The sequence below is a fragment of the Sturnira hondurensis genome, unplaced genomic scaffold (assembly GCF_014824575.4).
Source record: "Sturnira hondurensis isolate 20B ecotype Veracruz unplaced genomic scaffold, ASM1482457v3 Scaffold0014854, whole genome shotgun sequence".
NCBI lineage: Eukaryota > Metazoa > Chordata > Mammalia > Chiroptera > Phyllostomidae > Sturnira > Sturnira hondurensis.
The window spans coordinates 10,325,653-10,342,066 of NW_028087485.1; the positions used below are offsets into that span (position 1 = coordinate 10,325,653).

Sequence of the window (16,414 nt, forward strand, 5' to 3'; positions counted from 1 at the left end):
TGAAACCTCCTTGCCCACTGGCCCAGTCTGCAAGTGGGAGATGTCCCGAGATGCCCCTGGAAAAACCGAGACTGCTCTTCAGGCTGGACAGAGGCCCTCACCCCAGCTCCCTGAGGCCGGCCAGACCACGGTCCGATCATCCACACCCTGTCATTCCCTTCTGACTGCAGGAGGCTCCAGAAGGGCCAGCAGGCCAAGGCTGACACCCTACCTGGTCAAGTTTTCAGAGAGAAGGAATCAGGGAATCCCTTGAAAGGAAGGAGGGTCAAGGTCTTCCATCACAGCAGCACCGTCTTGCTCCCAAGGGCTTTGGGAGGAAGAAGACCATTCCCTGCTGTCCCCCAACTCAGTCCTGGCCTTCACCGACCAGTGCCCCCAGGCCTTGCTAAAGAGCCCACGGGCGAGTCTGTGGGCAGCTGTGGCTGACCCCAGCCCCCAGCACAAGCAGCCTGGAGAGATGTGGACACGACAGTGAGTGACGGGAAGGAGTTGAACTGGAGAGTCCTACCCCAGCCCCATCAGTTGGCTACTGGTCTAGTGCCAAGCTACCCTTAGCTCAAATGCAGAGGGCAGCCAATCAGCTGGAGAATCAACTACTCCAAATTTGCTCAAAATCTGAAAAGCAGTTGGCAGACTAGTGATGAACAGATAAATAACTAGCAGCGGGTGAGTGTAACTGGGATGGAAACATCATCTCTCCAACTACTGAATCAGATCATCGAATGGTGGGGAAAGGAGACTAACCCTTCATTTTGAAGATGACAAAACTGAGGGCCGGTGGAAGTGGCAGGGGGTGGGGTAGGGTGGGGAGGTGACCTGCCCTAAGTCACATAGCTGCTTAGCAGAGCAGGGCTGGGACCAAAACCTGCCAACTGCTTTTCAGATTTTGAGCAAATTTGGAGTAGTTGATTCTCCGCCCAAGATCTCAGTGACACCGATCAGGAGCCGGACGTGCTCTCCGACCTGTCCCCGGTCTGAGAGGGGCTCTTGGGTGTCTGGCTGGGAGAGTACAAGGTTGAGTGTCTTTTCAGGAAGAGATCTTATGAACTCACACTCCTACCCAAACTGCCCTTCTCTCTGCCCTCAACCCCCCCACCAAGTCTCAGGGTGCAGTCCCCTCCAGGACACATCTCAAGATGCCTGCGCACCACGATTGTCCCCTTTCAGCACTCAGCTTCCTTGGTGCCAAGTCCTACGTACATCTGAGCGCCTGCCTGGACTCTGCCTGGACTCGAAACGGGTGCAGTTTCCCCAAGGAACACGGCCTACTCCTGCGTCTCTGGCGCCCAAGACGGCCCTCTCACACTCTCCACCCTGCCTGTTGCACCCGACAAAAGGAAGGTCGGTCCCCCGAGAGGACTGACTCAAATGCTCCAAACCACTTGGCTGATTGGTCCAGTGACAAATAGACTCCACCTCCTCACCTAGGTGGAAAGCACAGACCTTTGGACAAATTGGCAGGTCTTGGCCAAGAACCCAGTTTCCCCCTTTGGGCCTCAGACTGCCCTCCATGACAGCAATCGCTGAGCAGGCTGGGCTCCAGAGCCGGCGGTGGGGACCGGCCCTGCGGCTGCGTGCCGCGATGGAGACACTCCCACCACGACCAGTTTCGAGCCATCAGCGTGAGCCACTGAGCAGCGAGTGGATGGGAAGAGCTGCACAGTAGCATCACGTTACTTACCCTTATGTTATACAGTACATGCCATTTACTACAGCTCGTAATGTTCCCCCAAACTTAACATGCCGGTTCTTGGGAGCTAAGAGCTGGCCCCTCTAGGAGAAATGAGCTGCCCTGTCCTTCAGAATGGCAGCCTGAGTCCTCGTTCGGAGGGGAGGGGGACCTCTTCCCTGGGAACCCTGGGGTGGAGTGTGGATGGGTGAGTGCAGGATTGTCCTGGTTGGCCTTTGGTGGCCACAACACCGGAAGCAAAGGGGGAGTCCTCTCTCCAGTCACGTGTACACATGTAAACATCCAACACTACAGGGCAGGAAGCCAATCACAGAGTGGGATGGAGAGAGGACCAGACGAGGAGGACCTGAACGCCCAGGTTCTCGTCCCAGAGTTCCCAGGTTCCTAGCCCAGGATCTTAGGCCCACTGCCAGCTTCTCGAGCCCCACTGTTTCCATCTGTACTGTGGGGGGGTGGGGGGGTTCACCACCTGAAGCCCTGGTGAGGAGCAGCAGAAGGGGCTCTGGGAGCAGGCCAGTCCCACACCAACCGCAGCTACAGGAGAAATCAGGCTGCAGAGGCAAGTTCGGTGCTGTCACTTACAGACCAAATGACCGTGGGCAACTTACCTGACCCTCTTAAACCCGTTTTCTCATCTGTACTACGGTCAGCTGAGGCATGCGTAGAAACAGTGCCACCAGCCTCATAGCGTTGCTGAGGATCAAATACATGTTACGGATCATTGCCTGTAACCAGATCCACAAAATAAGCCCTTCTCTCAGGGTTTTGAAGATTTATTTTTAGAGAGGAAAAGGGAGGGAGAAACAGTGGGAGAGAAACATCAATGTGTGGTTGCCTCTCACGTGGCCCCCACTGGGGACCTGGCCCACAACCCAGGCACATGCCAAGAACTGAACTAGCGACCCTTTAGTTTGCAGCCCAAACTCAATCCATTTGAGCTATACCAGCCAGGGTCTCTCGGGGTTTTATACAAACCGCCCAAAGGCCACCAGCTGTTTCAGGAGGAGCAGGTGTGTCCAGATGGCCCACCTAAAGGCCAAGACCCCCAGGAGCCTACCCTGGCAGCTGTGGCTAGCCTACCAGCTGCCTCCCTCCTTCCCCCCAGAGCCAGGGCAGGCTGGCCGGCGGGTAGATGGCGAGTCTAGAGACAAACCACTTTTTCATGGTTCCCAAACTGAGGGTGTTTTGTAACATTTCCAGTAGGATTGTGTTTCCTGAGACTTCTTGGTGAGATGTGTGCTGGAAAGTTAAACTGTGGTGAGGAGCTGGCTTATACCAAGTGAGGACCGACTTCAGATCAGACAAACCCTCTTCTCTCATAAGTCACCCAAAGCTCTTTTTTCTTTAAATATATTTTATTTTCGAGAAGGGAGAAAGCATGAGAAACATCGCTGTGACTGCCTTCTGTAACACACCCCAGGCGGCTGAACCTGCGCCCCAGGCATGCACCTTGACTGGGAATCGAACCAGCAACCTTTCACTGGAAGATGCCCAACACAGCCACAAGAGCTGGGGTCCCAGAGCTCTTTTTATCTCCTCAGAGGAAACAAAACACTTTTGCAAGGAAAAGATACAAAGATCCAGAGCTTCAATGCCTGAAAATTTTACAATGTTTCCAAGGAGTTACACCTGTCTTTGGAAATTGGAGGCCATTTCAGCTGGGAGGGGCTCTGTTAGGTGAAGCTCATCTGGATGTGGGGGCCTCTAAGGGCTTATGACAAGGCAAGGGGGAGGGAAAGGGGGCTAAAGTAGCTTCTGAGATAAGGTGTCTGGTTCCCCTTTCATCAAGCTACCCTCCTGCTCACTATACCTTTCTCTGGTGCCCTCTCACCTTTGGGGGGGCGGGAACGGCTCTTCACTGGATGCCAGTACAACTGTCCCACCAACTAATTGATTGCCTGGGCTTTGGAGTCGAACAACGTGGGTACAAACTCTGGCTCTGCCACTTATTAGCTGTGTGATCTTGGACAAGTCAGTTGAGCCCTCTGAACACCTTGACCCAATTAACAAAGCAGGAATGATTGCTGTATATACCTCCCGGGTCTGTCGTGAGGCTGAGATGGAAAAAGGTGGGTGAGGCGCTTACACAAGTCCCAGCATCACGTAAACAGCCAACGAATGAAAACAAAAAAGTTTAATCATTTTTATTACCAGCTCACTGCTCCAGCTTTATCTCCCGTCGCTGCCCAGAAGGCAATTATCTAGAACGTTTCAACTGCTCACAGGCTTGGACGTGAATGGCCCACACTCTCGTTTTATACCTATCATGCTTTCTTGGGCTTTTCAGCAGCTGGCACGTAGTGGGCACTCAATAGTCTACAGGCTGAACATCTGCCCAGAATTCCCTTCCCACCTTTCTTCCCCTGGCAAGCTCAGGGCAGAAGTCACTGTCCCAGGCTGTCCTGAACCCCCTCGTGGGCACACTCTCTTCCAGTGTCCTGTGCACCACATGCTGCTTCATGGTCCTTTCCATGTGCTACCAACACTGTTTACAGGCCTTTCTTTCTCTGTAGACCATTATTAACTCTTCTAAAGAGGCAGGTCTAAGGCACACGGGGTATTTGCATTCCCAATGCCCAAGTATGTGGTAGGTGCTCAACAGATGCTCAGTGAGGCCAGTCACTCACCCCCAGGGTAGAAACCCACAACCTCAAACTCCTCCCAGGACCCACGGCCCTTTGCAGTGGGTTCAGCCACAAGCAGGCTGCCAACAGGTTAGGCCAACAGTTGGCCAAATTCACGTCCCACCCCTTCTCCTGAGTGAAACCCTGGTTTTGCCCTCCCCCTGAAACAGGAAGCTGGAGATCGGGGAATTTCTTAAAATCCGTGTTTATCAAAGCTACTCTGGTTTGTGCTTCAGGGCATCTGTACTGTCTCCACTTGAACTTGGTCACCTGGAGGAGGAACTCGGTGACCCAGGAGTCTGGGGTACAGTGAGGGGGGTGCCCTACAGGCCTGGGCACCGGGGGTACACGCACAGCCTCTACATACAGCCAGTAGGAGTTGTACGTTTGTTCTTCTGCAAGGCAGCTGGGTGAAGGCAGGAATGATGTGCTGTTCTTCCCTGCGACTTCATCAGAACGGCCTCCAGATGCTACTGTGGCTGCGTGGGGGTTGCTTGGAGGGGCAGCAATCATCCTAACGGAGTCACCAAAGGGCCGGGGTCAAAGATGGGGGCAGGGGCATGCCTGGCTTACACCGAACTCGCAGCAACAGCAGTGCTCACTGCAGGACACACTCAGAGGCTACGGAAGAGAACACCGGCTGCTCTCCACCTGCGTTCCCCCCTAGTGAGCGCTGTTTGGGGAGGCAGAACCCCTCCTGCGAGGGCTCCACATCATCTCGCTTTGCCCACCTGCAGGCTGCCCGAAAAGAAGTCTCACTGGGTTGGGCTGTTCCTTCCCTTTAAACAGGGACTTTCGTCTGACTCAGAGTTCTAACTGGACAGTCCTAAGTAGAGGGTAAAATGACAGTGAGTCTTAAGAAACAGTTGCTGTCTCATGAGGACAGATGTGGGCCCACCAGTGCCCCTGCTGAGCTTAAAACTCAGTTCTGAGCTCCACATCTGGTATTCAAGACCCCAGACTACCTCCCACAACTACTCACAATTCTGAACTCGAACCACTCACTCCATCTCAACCTACCTCACATCAACTATCCCCGAGTATGTTTTTATCTTTGTAAACTACAACCTCTAGAGGACACAGCAATGTATTTCCTCCACACTCTCTTTAGCATCCAGCACAGTGCTGGGCACTGAGTCGGGGACTCGCTAACACATACTTCGCACACTAAATTCCAAGGCTGAGCACCCATCCCCGTTCCTACCCTACCAGCGAGAGATCTGAGTGCTTGAATGTCATGCTTCAGCTTCGGGGCATCTGACCAAACTGTGTCTGAATCTAACCTGTTTGTGAAACGGACTGAAATGCCAGGCACGCACCCCCGGCAGAGCGAGGGCTCGGCAGGGGGGGGGGGGGGGGGGGAATATGCCTCCCNGAAGCTGGGGCCGGGGGGGGGGGGGGGGGGGGGGAATATTCCTCAGCACGCAGCAGCAGCAGCAGCAGCAGCAGCAGCAGCAGCAACGTTACCCGGCTGCTCCTGGCCCTGAGGCCTCTGCTCAACCCAGAAGCCTGTCCTCAACGGCTGTGTGACTCCTCTCAGCCTCCACGTGGAGAAAGGGGAGGTACCTGTGGTCAGGAATCTTGAAGTGTGACTCCCTGAAGTCTGAGGTAGAGAAAGAAAGGAATAAAGTCCTCCAAGAAGAAAAAGCGCAGTTGGATTTTTAGGATTGATTTTATTTGGGCTTCTCACAGTGGTTAGGGCCCCTCTGCCTTCAGAACAATCACAGCACAGGAAACGCATCACTGAGACTGCCCAGAAAGGTCTAACCAGCTGACTCTTATTGCTTAAAATACACATATTCACAATAACTGACAAATGGTGATGTGCCTCACACAGGAATGTGTTAGCATTTGCAGATCTGACTAGCACCAAACCCTCGGCCAAGACTTTCCTTCTCTGATCACCCAGAAAACCAGGCTCCACCAAACCTCCCTGGCCCCTCACAAGTCCTTCCACTTCCCCATTTCGGCCTCTCTCTGCGCCCAGGGCCGCCTCTGGGAGCAGGGGGTGGACTGGGACTGTCGAGACACAGCCCAGCTCCCTGGGTCCGCCGGCCTCTTCTCCTGCCTTTCAGGGGGGATGCTGCAGTGACCCCCAACACGTAGACTGGTTCCCGGCTCTCACTGGGAAGGGAACTGTGAAGAGGGCCAGGATCCATCCATATGGTCAGTTCACTGAAGGAGGATTCATTTTGGTAAAACTTGATCTCCTTGGAGACACCTCAGTGAGTTGCTCAGAGAAAACGGTTTTTTTAATGGTGGAAGAAAAGACACCTGCAGGCTGCTGACACGCCCTGCCCACTCACGCCACACAGTGGCTGGCCTGCTTGCACTGGGCCTCAGCAGGGGGCAGTAAGCCCTCCGGTGTCTGCCAAACCCTCCTGGCAATTCTGGGCAGGGCTGCCATCTGGGCCACAGCTAGTCCAAGCTTGTCCCTGAAGATCCAGTTGAGCTTCTGTCTGAAGTTCCACCTTCACCTGCTGTCCCGAGTGGCTGTGGACACCCCTGCAGGGGGCTGATCGGAGGGAGGGCCAGGAGCTGCTGAGGGAGGTGGTCAGGGCCAGAGCACATTTCCATCTACAGGGAACAGAAACCAGGCCTCCAAGCGTCCACAGAGCAATGTGCAAATAGCAGTGACAGGCAGAGTGAACCTCTACTCCGAGGGCAGGCTCCCTGGCAAACACTGGGGACTGCCGTCGGCAATGCTGCTGAATACACCCGAGTACGCAGGCAGACTTTTGTTCAGTAAACAGTAAATGCATAAAATAAATTACCTCGAGAGGGCCATATGCGCTCCAAACCTGTGATCGTGAGAGCAGAATGGCTGCCACTCAAAGCATGTTCACAGGACGACAGGGCAGGGGGCTCACATACAACGGACAGACACACACAGGTCACCTAGAAAGTCACCATGTACGGACTTCACCTTGTTTGATGGGGGTTTTGGTTTTGTGGACTCCTAACGCGGTCACACGTTCACCTCTCGGCCTGGGATTTGTCTGTTTTTGTATACATATGTATTTTTCCCTTTCTTATAGCGTCAATGCCTAGTCTGAATGTCACCATTCACAAGTGGGGGACGAACCAAACTCTTCCTAGAACAGGACTGGGCAGGGGGAATGTTAATTTCGGCTGTCTGCTTTCTCCATTGAGATCATTCCTATCAAAGCTCACCTGGCCGTCTGAGGCCAAACCGCAGCAATAAGGACCCTGTGGCCCTTCTGGACGGCTGCCTTCACCCCCTCCTGGGCCACTGAAACTCTTTACAAAGGCTACAATGATTAGTTATCCCACTCACAGGGAGATAACCTAGGCAGGAAAACCACAGATAACCAAGGCATGTTTTTCCAAGTGGTCAGTTAAAAAAAAAATGAATCAAGAGAAAATACTGTGCAAGAGCCAGGCTGTGGGACTGCCCTTCCTCAGGGCCGACAGCCTCATTTGTTCATACACAACAGTGACACAGAAAGGCCCGCAGACTGTGTGCTTGGGGTTGGGGCAGGCCCTGTCACCTGTGGGCACAGACCTACAGGCAGAGACACAGAAAGCTGCACCTCTACCCACCACCGTGGCTTCGGGCCTCCGGAGCACCCATGGAAGTTCCAGAGAGAACCCCCCGACCCCAGCCAGCACGTAAAACAGCTCCTGGGTCAACTGTAGCTGGGCTCTGGGACGCCAACTAGGGAAAAGAGCCACAAGGTTTCCCTTTCCCAGGACGGAATTGTTGCCTGCTCACTGGTCAAGTTCTTGTTTTCAGCTCGCTTTTGTTCTTTTTTATTAAAAAAAAAAAAAAAAGAGCCAAAAAGAAGGCAGTATAATCTCTACACCCGCAAGTCTGTGGCCAGCCAGCTCGCACCGGGCAGGGCCCCTCAGGGATGCGGTGATGCACCGACCTCGTCACCCGGACTCTGGGACGGCTACAAACCCTTCCCCACCGACCACACACGTGCCCATCAGCTCTCGCCCTCCCACGGGATCAGACCGAGTCCGGCTCCACAGGCGCTGGCAGCGAGGGGTGACGACCCTCAGCCAGGGCTGAGCCCGGCTGCCCCTCCTGGACTGACAAAGCGAGATTCTCTTACACTAACAGCAGAGCAAAAATCCACTCTGTCGCCCAAAATCACCTCGGGACTCGGTCTTGGCTCCCTTCCCTGGGGGCTTCTTAACACACATCTCTTCGACCCAAAGGTAGTGAGATACGAGTTGAAAAGGGGGGAAGGGGTGGGGTATGAGGAATGAGTCACAGAACCAACTTATCAGCCCTCCACAACAACGTGCTTATGTGGGGGGAGAGACCCCAAACTGTACCTGGAGATGCAGAAAAATGCAGGAACCAAGGCAGAAAAGGGGGAAAAAAAAGAACCAAGTGGCTGCACCACTTTCTCTGAAAGTCACTTAATGCTTCTTTCGTGGTTCTCCCCTACCCTGGTTGCTTCGCCAAGTTCTCGGACACAGGCAGGGCCTGCTCTAGCTGGGGGAGCTGCTGCTCTGGGGGTTCGGGGAGTCCTGCTCATTGATGGTGTTCAGCAGCAGGCATGCAGGGGGCCGCGGCAGGTGGGGATGCCCGTGATCGCAGGCCTGCTCCTCAGAGGGCTGGCAGAGCCCTTCCTCCTCGTCACCAGGGGCTCGCACGTGGCAGCTGTCGCAGAAGTCCAGGGGTCCATCCAGAGCATCGTCGATGAGTGCGTTGAACTCCTTGAGGTCGTCGTCATGGTGGCCTCGGTTGCACACACACACCTCAATGCCCGAGTCACCGGTGAAGCGGCGATGCCTCCCAGGTGTCTTATCCTTGCTCTCAGGGAGGGCGCCGCCCTGCTCACAGCTGTCATCTTTCAGCAGCTCCTCCTTACACTCAGAATCCTTGTCCAGGAAGGCCCCAGGGACGAGCTCCCCCAGGCCAGCCACTGAGCCACAGGGCTCCATTCCAGGGACTTTGGTGGCTGCCGGGTTGGCTGGCATGTCGGTGTTGCAGGGCTCAGGATCAGCGATGATGCTTGGGGGTCTCGTGCTGCTTCTGCTGGGCCCAGACAAGGGGCTGCTCTGCGCCCCCTGGGAGTCCCGGGTAGGATCGGCACCTGGGGGACTGCCGCCTGCAGGGCCACACTGTGCAGACAGCTGCTGCTGCTGTAGCTGGAAGGCACTGTATGGTGGGGGAGGAGTTGGAGGTCGGTTCACCACTTCCTCATAAGGAGGTAGTAAGTAGTTTGGCAAAAACCCTAAAGTGGGGAGGTAGGGAGGAGAAATTACTGCACCGGCAATTGATCCAGGACAGAGGCACTCAACACATGTCTCTCCCACCCCCAGCACAACCCCCCCACCCCCAGCGACAGCTACAGCTCCTGGCATGGGCAGGGCAGAGCCCTGGGGGGTAACCTAATCTAGCTTCTCAAAACTGGAGAGCCTCTAAAGCTGCTTCATAGGCAAAGATTCCTGCCTGTCTGGTCTGGAGTGAAGGCAGAGGGTTAGGCAGATAAGGTAGATGACCAAGAAGAATTCACTGCTGCCTGGAATGGGCCTGTTTCCACAGGCATGCACGCCTCAGGTTTCATGGTCAGACTGTCTTCCACCTTCGTCCCATGAGCCTTAGGGTCAGGGACCCCAACCTAAGGCTCTCTGACCACTTTTTTCGGGGGGGGTTAGAAATCTGTGTTGTCTCACTCTAGTGTGACTGGAAGTGAGTGGTCTGGACTGACTCAGATCAAGATCGAGTGGGTTACCAGCAAAGCGTGGGGGCCTGTGATCCAAGTTTTATTAGGAACTGTTAGGTGAGCCCTGGCTGGATTGGACTCAGTGGATTGAGTGCTGGCCCACAAACCAAAGGGTCACCTGTTCAATTCCCCGTCAGAGCCCATGCCTGGGTTGTAGGCCGGGTCCCCTGTTGGGGGCATGCAAGAGGCAAACACATATTGATATTTCTTTCCTTCTCTTTCTCTTTCCCTTTCTCTCTTTCTAAAAATAAATAAAAACCTTTTAAAGAAATAACTGCAGGTGAGTTATCTTTTGATGGTGCTGAATGCCTTGGGGCCCTGATGATCTAATTGCACAACAATAATTGTTAGCATTTACTGAGCACTTGCTACATGCCAGGCACTGTGCTCAGCACTTAACTCTCCTAGATGTGGAATTCCACATCTGGGGCCACTTTCCTCAGTAGAACACACTGCAGAATGGCTTCGGACAAGCTGCACAGCTGGGCCTCCACCTGACCATTTGAGAAGTCACCCGTGTGGAGGCCCAGGGACGTCAGGTGAGTGCCTTTCAGTGAGTCACCGAGTTTCTTGATTCTCAGGAAGTCCCAATGTCACCCGCTGCACCTGCCTCTTTCACGGCAGCCTCTGCTCAGCATATCACGTGGCAGTAAACAGAGTGGGAGGCTTTCGGACCACTGAGCTCTAAACCTCAATTCACTCCCATCGTATACCATCCAACTGCCTGCCTAAAAGAAAATCTGCTAAAGCAGCAGAGACTTGGTCAGAGTTCAGCCAGGGTAGGTTTCGAAGGGCCCTGTGGCTTCGAGGAGCTGCATCCACAGCTCTGGTTCTTCTGTGCTAAACGTGACCGCCCTCTTGTTCCTATACTTTCAAAACCCTGCTCTGTGCTAGGCAGAGGCAAAAAACCTGGATGCTCATGAGAGCCCTGGCTACGGATACACACAGTCTGTGCATCCTGGGCTCCGGAGGGTGGGGTTGGGAAGCTTTGGGTGTACGTACTGAAATAAAATGGCAGCGCTGAGTAATTGTGGGCTTCCCGGTAGGCAATCAGGTTGATTTCATGTTGCCGCTGCTGGGCCTGAAGGCGGTGCTTGGCTCGGCGGTGGTGGCAGACACAGCAGCAGCTCAAGATGATAATGATGGTCCACACCAGCCAGAACCCTGGGGGGGGAAGCAAGACAGAGAGGCAGGGACGGAGTGAACATAAGCCAGATGGGCAGCTCTCAGAACAGGGAGGTCCCCAGCAGCACTGGCCTGGTCACAGCGGTCACTGTCAGGCCTCGCTCAGTGAATTCACATTTAGAACCTGCTTTTCACTTTTTTAAAATTCATTTTACAGCCCTGGCTGGTGTGGCTCAGTGGATTGAGTGCCAGCCTGTGAACCTAAAGGTTGCTGGTTCAATTCCCAGTCAGGGCACATGCCTCGGTTGTGGGCCAGGTAGCCATTTGGGGGCTTGCGAGAGATAACCCATTGATACATCTCTTGCACATCAGTGTTTCTCTCCTCTCCTTCTCCCTTCCTTTGCTTCTCTCTCAAAAATAAATAAACAAACAAATAATTAATCTTTAAGAAAAACTGATTTTTAAGAGGAAGGGAAAGAGGGAGAGAGAAACATCAATTTCTTGCATGTTCCCTGACTGGGGATCAAACCCACAACCTTGGTGTATCAGTGTGATGCCGTAAGCACCTGAGCTACCTGGCCAGGGCAACCTGCATTCAGTTTCCACAAATGTCTGGGGACAGTGAAAGACACGTGGGATGGCAGAGGGCAGGACTGTCAGGATGACAGAAGAGGTCACTCACTCTGGGGATCGTCCAGGGGCCTTGGGGGAGGGAAGGACGCTGAGGAGACGCTCCAGCACCTCGGGTCCTCCCTGTTCCAGGTTTGGTAGGCATTAACTACGCTCTCCTTTCGGACCGCATACTCTTCCTCCCCCAAGAGACCTCTGAGAAAATGCTCTAGCTCCTCTAGCGCCCGTCTTCTCCCAGAGGGGCAGCTCCCAGGCTCACTTCCCGCTGCTGACACCAGGCTGTTTACCAAAAGCAAAAGGCCTCTCAGAATCCAGACAGCTCAGCTCCTTGGAAACTGCAGGGGGCCTCAGAGGGGCTGCCTGATAGATTGTTCCGGGTTCTCCAGATACCACCAAAAAGGTCTAGGGCTTCTCCCTATCATGTACACCTGGGTAACGGAAGGGTCCTAAAGTTAGAGGTGGAAAATTCTAATTGCCTCAGGTCCATCTCTTCCCTAGGGAGTGCAAATGACTTCCCCAGCTCCTGACAGAACCCAGTACAATTCCATCTCCCACTGCTGCACCAACGATCCACTCCATCTCCTCTGACCTGCGGCTGCATCAGGCTCAGGGCCATCAGCAGCTCCCCCCTTCCTCCCGCTCCAGCGAGCCCTAGGGGGACGGAGAAGGCCCACCCCTCTTTTCTTCGGGGCATCATTACTTCTCACTTCCCACTGGTTCTCTTGGTTAGTTATTTAGGGTCTCTCAGCTAACTCCAATATAAGACCCTCCCCTCTCCAATTTTCAAATGTATGCAGAAAAGTCTTCTAAATATCTAATTAATGAGCAATTTTGCTTTGGAATATATAAACATATGGGGGGAGAATAGAATAAAAAACACAAAAATAGTAACTTTAAATAGTGACATTATGACACATTTTAATATTCTTTTCCCATTTTCTTATTTCAAATTATAAAACCGAAAACAAAGTAAACCAAAACAAAAATATCTGTGATTAATTTTACTTTTGCTGACTTTTTAAAAAAATATTTTATTTATTTATCTTTAGAGGGGGAAGGGAAGGAGAGAGGGAGAGAAACATCAATGTATGGTTGCCTTTCGTGCGTCCCCTGCTGGGAGTTGGCCTGCAGGGAACTGGCCTACAACCCAGGCATGTGCCCTGACTGGGAATCGAACCGCGATCGCCTGGTTCGCAGGTCCGTGCTCAATCCACTGAGCTACACCAGCCAGGGCCACTTTTGCTGACTTTTATTTTAAAAATTACTATATTACTGGATGGGTTTTTTAATTCTTCTGGGAATATATTCATACAATGAAATAATATAAGTCATTACAAAATCATTCAAATTTTTACATAAGGATGTTTCTGATATTAAATAAAAAAGGTTACAAGACAGTGTAAAGTACGACCCCAATTTTTGCTTAAAACAAGCCTATGTAAACATTTGGAGGGACGATCAGAAAGTTAATCATGAGGTTATTACTGGAAAACAGAACATCAGGTTTTCTGGAACCAGCTCCCTCATTTTGCTTATCTACATTTCCTAATTTTCCTAAGATGAATGTGTACTTCTTTGAAATTACAAAGAAATTCCTCTGAGGCCCTGGCTGTGTGGCTCAGTGAGTTGGAGCACTGCCCTGTGCACCACAGGGTTTGGGTTTGATCCCAGTTGGGGTGCACACAGAAGGGAACGGATGAATGCTTCTCTCTCACACAGGTGTCTGTCTGTCTGTCTGTCTGCCTGCCTGTCTCTATCTCCCTCTCTGAAGTCAATAAACTCATATGTTTGGGTGGGGATTTAAAAAAAACATCTGAGGAATAATTTTAAGATGAGTTATTTTTAAATGAGACTAGATTATATTACTGTTCATTTGGTCTCTATTCCTGAATAACTTCAATTTTTTCCATTACAAATGCTACATCTATTTTTCATCATCTGCTTTGTAATCACAAATCTGTGTTTAGAATTTGTTAAGTATTTCCACATGTATCCCTTGCCAGAATGAGTTAGCATCGTTGTTGTTTTTTCAAAGGCTCCCTTCTCCCTACAGACAGTAAGTAAATAGACCGATTTTTCTTTTTTACATTTGTACCAGAACACAATATTCTGAAAGATCCCAGTGACATTTAGGGTGTGGCCTCTGGCAACAGCTCTTTCTGTCCCCCAGGGGTGCCCTCACCGAACCTCCCCACAAAGCCACCCTTACAGGGTGAGACAGCGTGGTGGTACCACGCCAGGCACTGGCAAGCTATTCGACACCTATTGCTCATGGCCCATGTGAGCGTCGGACAGAACTTCGGGCCAAGGCCTGGCCACATTCTTCCAGCGAAGAATAGGCAGAAGGGAATGGGCGGTAGACTTTTCCCACCAGCAGCCAGAAAAGCCTCATTCCCAGCCAGAGAACACAAACATGAGCTGAAGTTAGAAGTCTCCCTTGCGGTCCCCTATTCCCAGATTCACTACGGACATCTGCTCCACTGAACTGCCACTCCTGTCCTGCTGTCGACCGACTGAAGCCTAGACAGACACCATTAGAAGAGCCCTCAGAGAACGGAGCTGAGGCCGAAGGAGCACTGGGAGCGAAGTAAGTGGCTGCCGGCTGCTGACCCGCAACATCTCCTCGGCCCCCTAGGGCAATCTCCTTAGCTCCCAGCCTCCTCGGGGCCAGGGTGGGTGGGAGGCAAGTACACCTCAGTCCTGCAAACAAGCACAGTGCACTCTGCTTAAGAGCCTGATGCCAGGTGAATTTCAAAGTCAAAAGGTTCTTTTTAAAAAAGTTTAAAGATTTTATTTATTTATTTTTAGAGGGGAAGGGAAGGAGAGAGGGAGAGAAATATCAATGTATGGTTGCCTCTCATGCATCCCCTGCTGGGAACTGGCCTGCAACCCAGGCATGTGCCCTGACTGGGAATCGAACTGCGATACTCTGGTTCGCAGTCCAGCACTCAATCCACTGAGCTACATCAGCCAGGGCAAAAAAAGGTTCTTTTTATATTACCTATAGTCCTGTTACTTTTTACAGTTTAATCCCACAATCCTTCGTAGTTCTGTTACTTGATAATTTAGAAAGGACATTCTCCCATTAGTTAATCAGCATTTAATTATACTTTCAACTTTCATGCAGCGAAATATATGATCTAAGGCAATATTTCTCAGATTTTATAACATGCTTAAAACCAACCAACCAACCAACCAACAAACATGCTTTTGCCCTGGCTGGTGTGTCAGTTGGTTGGACCAAAAGATCTCAGGTTCAATTCCCACTCAGGTCACATCCTATGCTCAGGTTGCGAGATCAGTCTTGGTAGGAACATATGAGAGACAACCAACAGATGGTTCTTTTTCACACTGATGTTTTTTTCTCTCCCTCTCTTTCTCCCTTCCTTCCTCTCTCTCTCAAATTAATAAGCATGTCCTCAGTTGAGGATAAAATAAATAAATAAAAATTAAAAAATTAAAAGCTCATGTTTTTAGTAGGAAAAATGCATTGGTTTTCACGCTAGCCAAAACTGCAGAAGGGGTCTTCTCCCTTCTGGACATACGGGTAGGTTGAACTTCCCCACCCCCTCCTGACTGAGCGAGGCTTTGAGACTGGTGCTAACTAATGAACTGGGACTGGAAGTGACATATGTCTCTTAGAGGCCAGAACATTTCTTGCATGTGTGAGACCCTCCATGAGTCTTCCTTCTCCCATGGCATTGGCAGCATTCCAGACAGTGACTTCAGGGTCAGTCTAGCCCCAGAAGATGATGAGGTGGGAACAAAGCTCTCAGCTAACCTGCGATGGACATACTGTAGAGTGAACAACAAGTAGCCCACTGTCTGTCCACCAGGATTCTGGACTTGTTTGCTCCTGCAGCATAACCTCTCCTATACCAAGACTGATGCGGTGAGTTTATACGCTTTTTTTGGCGAGCGGATTTAAAGGGTCTGACAGATTCTTAAGCAGATTCTTGATCCAGAAAAAAGCTGAGATTCACTGAACTAGAAGTATAGTAGAAAAGGAGGGCCTAAAAAAATTAGGCAGGTCAGAAGGCATGGGGGAAGAAAGGAGACAACTGAATCATTCACGTGGATCAAACTGGTAGAACACTAACTTGGGAGCAGAACGGGTTCAGTGATATGATGCGGTACCAGTACAGGTCCAAACAAGAGCCCCAGTGAACTGTTCCCACTTCATGGAAGGCAGAAGGCCTTCCTGTCTGACCCTCACAAGACAGACCCTCCTGGGAGCCATTCTAGTCAAAGCAGTGTCCCGTCAATTTTAAAATGGGGAATATCCAGACTGGTCCCTATGGAGTCGTGCCAATTTTTTATCTTTTTGCTAGATTTCACAAACAAGGAGGAGCTTCAAATAGGAAAGCTTCATGAGAGAGACATGCACAACAAAAGGCAAAAGCACACCCTCCCAAACCCACACCTACCCAGAATGCATCCCCAATGACGAGCCTGAAATGCACGGCCTCGTGTTGGGGAGCACTTGTCACGCTAAGCAAAATGGAAACATGTTTTTAAAGACAACCACAGTCCAATGTAGGCACCGAGTCACACTCCCCAGAGCTCACAAGGACCTCGGGAAAGCACCACTCTCCGTCTGACAGGAAGTTCCTCATTAGGAAGCTGAAGCGCACTAC

The 16,414-nt window shown here is 51.7% G+C and overlaps 1 protein-coding gene across 2 annotated transcripts in view; it reads right to left on the reverse strand.

Annotated features, from left to right (window-relative positions):
• Nucleotides 1-5,967: 5,967 nt before the first annotated feature.
• The window catches only part of WBP1L (WW domain binding protein 1 like), a 35,569-nt gene continuing 25,122 nt past the window's right edge, over nt 5,968-16,414 (reverse strand). For both annotated transcript variants that reach the window (XM_037064032.1, XM_037064031.1), the window contains exons 3-4: nt 11,025-11,186; nt 5,968-9,530 (exon numbers count right to left, since the gene is read on the reverse strand). In XM_037064032.1, coding sequence (XP_036919927.1) covers nt 8,782-9,530; nt 11,025-11,186 — 911 coding nt within the window. In that variant the 3' untranslated portion in view covers nt 5,968-8,781. The remainder of the gene's footprint in view (nt 9,531-11,024; nt 11,187-16,414) is intronic.